Source organism: Larus michahellis, chromosome 4 (genome assembly GCF_964199755.1).
Source record: "Larus michahellis chromosome 4, bLarMic1.1, whole genome shotgun sequence".
In the NCBI taxonomy this organism is placed as follows: Eukaryota; Metazoa; Chordata; class Aves; order Charadriiformes; family Laridae; genus Larus; species Larus michahellis.
The window spans coordinates 24,531,745-24,541,597 of NC_133899.1; the positions used below are offsets into that span (position 1 = coordinate 24,531,745).

Genomic DNA, 9,853 nt, shown 5'->3' on the forward strand with positions numbered 1-9,853 from the left:
TAGTCCCCAGTGATTTTTATGCTGTGAAACGGGAAATTCTACACCAGAAATTCGTCCCGCCATTTGCTCACGTCCTGCGCCTTAAACCGAATGGGCCCAAGCGGCTCTTTGCCTCCAGACGGCTCAGATCTGTATTTGCTTTTATACGTCTGGAGACACGAAGCCAGAGCAGCTCCACATTTATCAGCGGCGGTGGCAGGCGGGGAGCGCCGGGAGCTGAAATCCATCCTCTCGGGTAGAAACCGCCACTCCTCGGCGTCGTTCGTAACCGCGCTGGCTCCCCAAACGCCTCCCGAGTCGCTCCCCCTTGGCGTGAGGGTCGCGGTGCTGCCCACTGACGAGCCCCCTCCGCCTCGGCCTCACGCCCCCGCTGTGTCTCGCCGCCCGCAGATCACGGCCCGCATCCTGGAAGCCCACCAGAACGTGGCTCAGATGAGCCTCATCGAGGCGAAGATGCGGTTTATTCAAGCCTGGCAGTCGCTGCCCGAGTTCGGCATCACGCATTTCATAGCAAGGTGGGTGGCTCGGCTGGGCAAAAAAGGGGGAATTCCATCAATAAATCACAGGAGTACGTTAAATAACGCAGCGCATCCTGAGCTGCAGGTGTTGCACCCGCGCTGAAATTAAAAGCATTTATTGTATCGGCTTATAAAACCGGTTTTATAAGTTAATGCAGCCGGTGAATTAATAAATAAATTAAATAATAAATCAATAAATACATAAATAATCAATTTTATTAATCCCTGGCCGTGTCGCAGGTTCCAGGGGGGCAAGAAGGAGGAGCTGATCGGCATCGCCTACAACCGGCTGATCCGGATGGACGCAAGCACGGGCGACGCCGTCAAAACCTGGCGGTTCAGCAACATGAAGCAGTGGAACGTGAACTGGGAGATCAAAATGGTGAGACGGCGTTCTGCGCCTCGGCCGCTTCCCCTGCTCCTCTTATGCGAGGCGGGCGCTGCTCTCGAGGGGTTGTTGGGTTTTTTTAAGTTGATTTTGTCGTTCGCCTTTTAAAAAAAGTCGGGTTTTCACAGCACTGTTTTCCCAAGCGTGTCCTGTCTGGCTGCATTACCGCGATTGAGTTTCTCCTCTTCCCTTTTCCTCCCTCCTTGGAGATGTAGCGGAGCTTGTCCTAACTGCTGCTAGAGTTGAGGATGAACCTTAAAAAGAAGAAAAAAATTAAAAGAAGAATCTTCCTTTAACGCATCCGGTTACACACTTAACGCGTAACGATTTTCTCCGGTCTCTGAACACCCCCTCAAAGGCAGCTAAATAAAATCGAACTTGAGACCTGGTGCTCAGGCTCGATCCTGACCAGCAACACAAACGTGCTGGGTCTTGTCCGTACTAAAATTTGTTTTGTTGGCAGTACAGCTCGTGCTGGACTTGCGTGCAAGTACTGAAAAGCACCGGCAGACCCTTCGCTGGGCTCCCAGATGGGCTTTTACCCAACTGTTATGTTTGGACGCGCAACGGTTTTTGTGCTGCTTTTCCACACAACACCCCAGGAGAAGTGCCAGGGATCCAGGGGGAGGCAGGGGGGGCCGGCTGTTCTCCTGCGGTTTGCGGCCATTGAGAGTTGCTGGCGAAATCATCCAGCTTCCCCTCAGCCTCTGAGTCTTTGTTTTGACCCAGTTGCAAGCCCCAATATCCCAATTATTCAGCTGGGATGCTCTGCTGGGAATCCCCCTCCCTCCCGCAGAGCTGTCGCGGATGGGGGGACAAAAAAAAATAACGGGCATCAATACATCAATAAACAGAGAGTCTGTTCGGTCATGCCAAAACGAGCTCCCCCCCCACCCCCCCCAGCTCCCGTAAAGCATTTCTACGTCCAAACTCCCACCTGGAATAAACTCGCGGGGAAAACTGGAAGGAAATTCCGGCTCTCAGCAGGTCTGTGCCCGGGTTCTCTTGTTTCACTTGAAGCGAAGAGGGCGCTGCCACGTGCTCAGCGCCGACGCAGTTATCTCTGAGAATAAAAGGTATAATGATAATTTAAATAAATAGGTAGGTAGGTAAGTACACAGGTAGGTAGGTGGATGGGTGGGTGGATGGATAGAAAATTAAAATAATGAAAAGCAATAAAAGGTATTCATCTATCTAAAAAAATTAAATCGAATAAAAATAAAAGGATAAAAAAGCAAGAAAAGGTATTTATGTGTCTAAAAATATAAATAAAAATAAAACAATAAAAAGGGAAGAAAAGGTATTTCTGTATCTAAACATTCGAACAACCTGGACATTTGCATCACAGGATACCTCGAGTTGGAAGGGGCCCGTAAGGACCATCGAGTCCAAATCATCATTTACCTCCCTGTTTTTCGCTTAGGCAACAAAAAAAGAAGGCATCTGGGTTAAGAGAAAAGAAAACTAAGGCAGAAGGGAAGCGCGTGTGCGGGTGTGACGCCTCTGGGAAGGCGCCGGCGGAGGTAACCCCTCTGGTTTCGCCCTCCAGGTGACGGTGGAGTTCGCCGACGACGTGCGGGTGTCCTTCATTTGCACGGAGGTGGATTGCAAAGTGGTTCACGAGTTCATCGGCGGCTACATCTTCCTGTCGACGCGCGCGAAGGACCAGAACGAGAGTTTAGATGAAGAGATGTTCTACAAACTGACCAGCGGTTGGGTGTGAGTCCCACCTACTCTGCACCGAGAGGAAACCCCGTGGCCATATTAATATTTAACTTTAAAAAGCTGTTCTTTGAAATATGCTGCTTAATAAAGTAAGCTTGAAATGTATCTTTTTTTTTTTTTTTTTAATCATGAAAATTTTTGCATTACCAGACCAGTTAATCTGTGTGCACTAATGAGCACTTCTGTTAATTTGCTATAACGAGACCGTGCCTGGGCCAGGCGATCCTGCCGCTGGCTTTTAGATGCAGAATCTGACAGGCGGAGCAGGATAAGATTTGACTGACTTTAAAATAGCCAATTTTTTAAGAGAACTCTAAGCCATCTTCTCGTAAAGCCATCCGGGGCTTAACCTATATGAAGTCTATTTATCATGTTTAATGCATGAGTGTTTTCTTTCTTTTTTTTTTTTTTGGCGGTGTTTTTTTTTTGTTTTGTTTTTTTTTTTTGAATTCTGTACATTTGACCTTTTTCGAAGTCGTCCTTCCCATAAATAGAATTTCCATCTCTCCTTTCACACTACACGCACCGGGACTGCTCCAGGTGCCTGACATGCCTTGGGAGATAGTCGCGTGTGGCCTCGAAGATGATCTTCTGTTAGTCTGTTATAGCTTGGTTTTATTTGTTAACTTGCCTTTTGATAATCATTTATATTGTCTTTTTTTTTTTTTTAAATTTTATTTTATTTTTACACCGTATTGTATTACGACACTTTTAGTATTCACCAGCATAGTCACTGTTCTGCCTATGATATGCAAACTTTTTCATTACAATATGAAGTAAAGGTCTATGAAGTATAGGTTTTGTGTAACTAATGTAAAAAACACAAATTTTATAAAATTGTACAGTTTTTTTAACTAGTCTCACAAGCCAGCTAGAATATTGCATAGATCGGGTGTATCAGCATTAACTATATTATGCCTGTAAGGGGGACGGGGAGTAACCAAGAAACACAAAAAAAAAAAAAACAAACTCCGAAAAACCCCAATTTCAGTCCAGTAAATTTTTCTCTAAGTTAAGTGGGATCTCAGAGCTGCGCCACAACACCCTCCATAACTGATACCTGGGGCCAGGACCTCCCCGTTCGTTAAGCCAGCGCAGCGTTAACGCTAACGAGGAGCGATGTCCTGCCCCACCTAATGCCGGGGAATAACCAGTGTTGCGTTCCTGTAGTCTGTGGTTTCAAGACTATGTACAAATGCATTTTATTTTAAATAAAAGTCAAATCTTTTATTTAATATTCAGCCGCCGCTCCTGGTTTTTGTGGCTCAACTGCGCGGCTCCCGTTGGGCACAACTGCCCCGTGCCTCCGCGCCAGCCCCTGGTGTTCCCTCCTGCTGCTTTATCCTGAGTTTGCCAAAATAAAATACCACCAAAAAGTAAAGCAGAACAGAGGGATGGGGCAGGAGAGTCCAAGGCGGAGCTTTGGCCCCCGTCCCTGGCCAGGCAGGTAGTGGGGAAGCAGCCTCAGGGGTGCGGGGAAGGACGCTGCCCGGGATGCAGGGAAGGATGCTGCCCGGGACACGGGGAAGGATGCTGCCTGGGATGTGGGGAAGGATGCTGCTCAGGATGCGGGGAAGGATGCTGCCCAGGATACGGGGAAGGATGTTGTCCAGGATGCGGGGAAGGATGCTGCCCAGGACACGGGGAAGGATGCTGCCTGGGATGTGGGGAAGGATGCTGCCTGGGATGTGGGGAAGGATGCTGCTCAGGACGCAGGGAAGGATGCTGGCCGGGATGCAGGGAAGGATGCTGCCTGGGATGCAGTACCCTGCCGGCACCTCATTTGAAGGCTGCTGTGTAAAACAGCCTCGGCACAGTGGGGAGTAGGAAAATCGATCTATTTGCAAACCAGGCTTAAAAGGCTGTATTTCAGCCTTTTGATCAGCAGCGAAATGAAATCGGGTTGGTCTCCAGGGAGGCCCCTTGACCCCGTGGAGCGGGGATCTGGCAGGTGGCAGAGATGCTGAGGCCATCGGGATGTTCCCAGGAAGCGATGCCGATGACGGATTCATCCACCCACTCGGCACAATCCCACTGCCCAAAAATGCTCCGAGAGTGGGGTCTGGTCCAGCTCCCGGCTTCAGGTTATCCCGTCCTGATATGGCACAGCCGCAGTGGGGCCGGAGAGGGGTCGAGGAGGAGAAAGGGGTGCCAGAGGATGACGGCTGCTCACCTGCGCCTCCATGTCCAGGAGGACTGAGAGGGGCAGGTGACGGCAATGCCTGCAGCATCTTCCCGGGCGTGAGCTGAATTTACTCCTTGCAGGTTGGTGCTCAGAGGAAATCATGCGTTTCCCCCTCATTTCTGCCGCAATCCGCTGGTTTTTTTTTTTTTTTTTTTTGCACCACGTGCTTTTGGATGTTCCATAAAAGCGAGGGGAAGGAGGGGGCCAGGAGATTCCTCCCGCTCCCACCACAAGCGGGACGGCGGCCAGGGCAGAGGTGTGCTCGGGATGTGACGGGGATGCTCCCAACCCTGCCCCACGCCCGCGGGTTTGTTTTTTTGGGTGCTGGCAGGTCCCGGCTGCCCAGCAAGTCCAGACAGCCCCAGGAGGCAGGGAATGGGATTTTGGCTGGATGCAGGAGCGGGCGAGGCATGGCAATGAAACCCTGCCCAACCTGGAATTAACACCCAAGCTGGGCGTGGGAGGGGGAGGGCTCCCTGAAAAATGTTTTACCTTCTATTTCATGGCCTGAAGTTATGCGGGATGGGGGAGAGGAAAGGTCGGGGGGGAGAAGCTGGCATGTCCCACCCAGCATCCATCCATCCATCCCTCCATCCCTCCATCCATCCCCAGCCCCCTCTGCGGGGCTGCGCTGAATCGGGGCCTGAATTTGCGGCTGATACGCCAGGAAACGCTGAGCAGAAAAGCAGAGGAGGTCGGAGAAGGGGCATGGGAAGGCAGAGGCTGTTTTCCCACCGCATCCCTTCCCCGGGTGGCCGCCCCGCCTCGGTGACAGGAGCCGGGAGAAGCTGGGTGGGAAGCGGGGAGCGGCGACGGGGCTTGCAGGAGGCTGGGAAGCAGCGAAGGGGTCACAGGGGGGCGGTTCGAGGGCATCCAGAGGAGTCTGCCGAGTTTTCTAGGAGTCTTTCCTTTCTCCTTGGGTGAAAAGATGCAACCGAAAATGGGCTGTGGGAGCAGAGGGAGGAGGGAGATTAAAAAAATAAAAATAAAAATCTGTGGTTTACCTGAAGTCTGGAGAAAGCCCAGCTAAAATAGAGCATGAAGCTCAAGCTCAAGCGCCGGGGCTGGCCGGCACGGACGGAGGCCGGGGGGTGAGGAGGGAGCAGGAGGAACGCGTTGGAAGATGTTTTGGGGAGGGAGGTGGTGAGAGCTGGAGCCCACGGGAGGGGACGAAGGAGCCACCCGGGGACAGGGGGCCGGGACAAGGACGGAAGCTGAGGCCACCCCCAGGAGCCATCAGACAGCGCTGGTGGGGTGACGCCGAGTCCAACGGTAACCAGGATGCGGTGGGGCCACGGGGTTTCCGGCCATGTGCTGGCGAGGGGTGTCGGGGACCGGGTGGGTGGGTTTGGGGGTGTTTGGGCTTTAAAGCCACCCACGGAGGATGAGGAGGGTCTCGGCGAGCCCAGGCTCCCACGCCACCCCCACCCCGCTTCCCGCAGCACCGGCGCTGAAGGGAGATGCGGAGGTTTGTTCTGCTGACGCAGGGAAAGTTTCAGGGTAACTAAAATGAAGTAAACCGACTTCAAAACAAAACCAAAACCAAAGGAAAACCCAGCCCATGGGTGTCCTGGGGTGGCCCAGCCTCGGGGAGGAAGGGCAGTAGCCGGCTGGCATCCATGAACTGGTGGCTGGGGGGTGGTGGGGTGGGGGCATTCTCTGCAATTACTTTGATAAGCACATGATGGGGAGGGAGGCTCAGAGCCAATGGGGCTGCTTAAGCCCCAGTTTAACCAAAACAAGTGGCAGAGGTGCCTGGAGATGGGATTATTCCAGCCCCGTGACAGCAGGAAGGGGGGGGGGTGGGTGGATGGGTGGATGGATGGAGGGAGGGATGGAGGGATGGAGGGAGGGATGGATGGCAGGGGGATGGATGGAGGGAGGGATGGATGGATGGATGGAGGGAGGGAGGGAGGGAAGGATGGATGGAGGGATGGAGGGAAGGATGGATGGAGGGATGGAGGGAAGGATGGATGGAGGGATGGCGGGGGGATGGATGGATGGAGAGATGGATGGAGGGAGGGAGGGAGGGATGGATGGATGGAGGGAGGGAAGGATGGATGGAGGGATGGATGGATGGACAGATGGATGGATGGAGGGAGGGAGGAAGGGAGGGAGGGATGGTGGGATGGATGGAGGGAGGGAGGGATGGTGGGGGGGAGGGAGGGATGGAGGGATGAATGGATGGATGGAGGGAGGGAAGGATGGAGGGAGGGAGGGATGGACGGATGGAGGGAGGGAAGGATGGATGGACAGATGGATGGATGGACAGATGGATGGATGGAGGGAGGGAGGGAGGGAGGGAGGGATGGATGGCGGGGGGATGGATGGATGGAGGGATGGATGGTGGGGGGGAGGGAGGGATGGAGGGATGGATGGATGGGTGGATGGAGGGAAGGATGGAGGGAGGGATGGATGGATGGAGGGAGGGAAGGAAGGATGGAGGGAGGGATGGATGGAGGGAGGGAGGGAGGGAAGGATGGATGGAGGGATGGATGGATGGATGGCAGGAGGATGGATGGAGGGAGAGAGGGAGGGATGGAGGGAGAGAGGGAGGGGTGGATGGATGGAGGGAGGGAGGGATGGAGAATGCTCCTCTCCTGACCCTCCTGTAGGAGCTTGAGCGGGGCGGGGGGAAGGGAAAAAAAAATAAATCACTTCACCGAATGGTACCGATGCAAACCAGCTGCCGGGATGAAAAAAACGCTTGGCTTCGTGTCCGCGGGGGGATCCAGTGCCCGTCTGAGCGAGGTGTCGGCAGGGGGTGTCACCTGGGGTTCCTACGGCTTCTACAGCCCCAAGTAATTCAAGGCCATGCAGGTGAGCGAGTCACAGGGCGGTTTTACAGCCGGAACGGCAGTGGTGTTGTACGGGGGGAGGGACTCACAGACCCATGGAAAAAAGAAATATCTCCCAAACGGAGGGGGCGGGGCGTGAGACCTGCACATCCCACGGCTGTGAATTGATGGGAAGGGGACATTTGGGGAAGCCGTTGGGTTGGGGGGAGGGTAATAAGACAAAAAGACCCCAAATAGGGTCGCCGCCTGTGATGGGGACCCGCGGGAGCAGGGGGCGGGTTTCCAAGGGGGGGTGTGTGGGGTGGGGGGTAAAGCCGTGTCCCATGGGATGGCCACCCCGGGGCAGCGGGGCTTTCCTGCGGCCGGCAGGGGCTGAAGAAAGCTCATCAAATTAATGCATAGTAAAACCAAGCTGGATGAGTCATTTCAGCGTCTTGGGCCCTGCAGGAAGCGCCTTGGGGAATTTCCAGTTTTCGGGCTGGGAAGGGGCTCCGGGCAGGGGGCCAGCGCCAGCTCCCTGGCACCAGCCGGGTGCAAAGGCATTCCCAAATTCCTGGCGCTCACATCCCGGAGGGGATGCGGGCACCTTCCCCTGCCTCCTCCGGCCTCTCCAAACCCATCTTTCACCCTGACCTTCCCCGTGGGCTGCGTGAGCCGATGGACAGGAGCCCTGGGCAACCCTGAGGGCTCCCTGGGCCACTGGGGATTTAGCCGGTGGCGAGCAGGGATGCAGGAAAGCCAGACCAGGTATCACCAGCGCCAGCCAGGATCCGGCCCAGAGACACAACCACATGCAGATGCGAGTTGCCGGCTGGGGTCCAGCTGCCGAGAAGCCCTTCCCGGGTGTATTATCCCCCATCTCCGGCGCAGGGAAGGAAGATGAAGAGCCAAAGCCTGTTGGCGGCGGCACCATCCCGGCCGGCAGGAGCGGTTTCATCAGGCTAATTAAATCCGGACTGATGGGTGACCACGCTCGCACGGCTCAAGACCTTTCTGGAAACCAGTGCTGGGTTTTTTTATTCGTTTGCTTTGAGTAGCCTAAAAGCACCATGGGCTTTTATTTGTGGCACCGAGGCACTAAAGAGATAAAAGATCTATAAATATCTGCTGGATGTTATAGATTTAAAAAAAAAAAAAAAAAGCAACAAAAACAAACCACAAGCGCTTTCCATCTCACATCTTTTCCTGTAAGCACCAGCGCGGTGCTGTGGTCCAGGCAGCCCGTTCCGATTGGCATCCCAGCCTTCCCTTTGAAATCCCCTGCATCCCTCCAGCTGTTCCACATATTTCAGGCTTGAGTCTCTCCCCCCCCTCCACCCCTCCCCACCTCCCAGAAACTGCTCCTTCGGGTTTCTCTTAAGCTCCCCCGTCTGGTTTCCGTAACTGCAGAAGGCACACGGGGACTTTTTCCCCAGGGTGTTCCGGAGGCCGGGGGTCTGCGATGCTCCAGGGATGTGAAACGAACCTTCCCCACGCTGGGGAGCTGAAAACTCCCCACGTGGGGAGGGAGACGATGGGAAACACCTGTTTAAGAAGAATTAAAAAAAAAAAAACCAACATGGCAAATTCACCCCCCAAAAAGCTGGGGCAGGGGGAGCTTACATGGGATTGATTTTATCTGATCCATGTAAGAGGCTGCAGCGTTTGCACTTCGAGGGGTGGGGGGGGGACAAGGTTTCTTTTTTTAGCTTGACACGGGAGCATCGAAATATTTCCCTCGAGTCCGAGTGACTCAGAAAGGCCAACCCCGTATTTTAAAGCGACTCAAAGACGCGAGAACCTGTTCAGACACTGAAGTCATTCCGGGAAGTTTTCCCTTTCATCCATAGTTAAGACAAAGACCTGGAAACGCAGCTCCCCGGCGCCGCCGGCTCCCGGTGAAGCCGCAGATCCTGGTGGGAATCCTCCAGCTGGAGGACTCCCACTCCCCCTCCGCTGAGAAATCAGCAGTTTGAGCAAATAAAGCATTTGCTCTGGGGTTTTTGTTTTTGGGTTTTTTTTTCTTTTTGGCTTTTGTTCAGCAGCTGGTCAGCCCCTGACGAGCAAACCGGGCTTTGATTTCCTGCCGGGAAAGGGGGTGTAAAACAAATGGGAGAGGATCTGGGTTAGAAATTTGACTCACGCCAGCAATCCCGGCTGGGAATTGCTCCTCTTCGACCCTGGCCCCAGGGATGTGTCCCAGAGGGAGGAATCGGATCCGCTCCGGGGCGAGAATAAGGGTCCCCAGGGGAATTGCGGT

The 9,853-nt window shown here is 54.0% G+C and overlaps 1 protein-coding gene across 5 annotated transcripts in view; it reads left to right on the top strand.

The window, feature by feature from the left end:
• FERMT2 (FERM domain containing kindlin 2) overlaps positions 1-3,872 on the top strand; it is a 51,256-nt gene extending 47,384 nt beyond the window's left edge. For all 5 annotated transcript variants that reach the window (XM_074583526.1, XM_074583527.1, XM_074583529.1 and 2 more), the window contains 3 exons: positions 391-515; positions 759-900; positions 2,456-3,872. In XM_074583526.1, coding sequence (XP_074439627.1) covers positions 391-515; positions 759-900; positions 2,456-2,629 — 441 coding nt within the window. In that variant the 3' untranslated portion in view covers positions 2,630-3,872. The remainder of the gene's footprint in view (positions 1-390; positions 516-758; positions 901-2,455) is intronic.
• Positions 3,873-9,853: the final 5,981 nt, after the last annotated feature.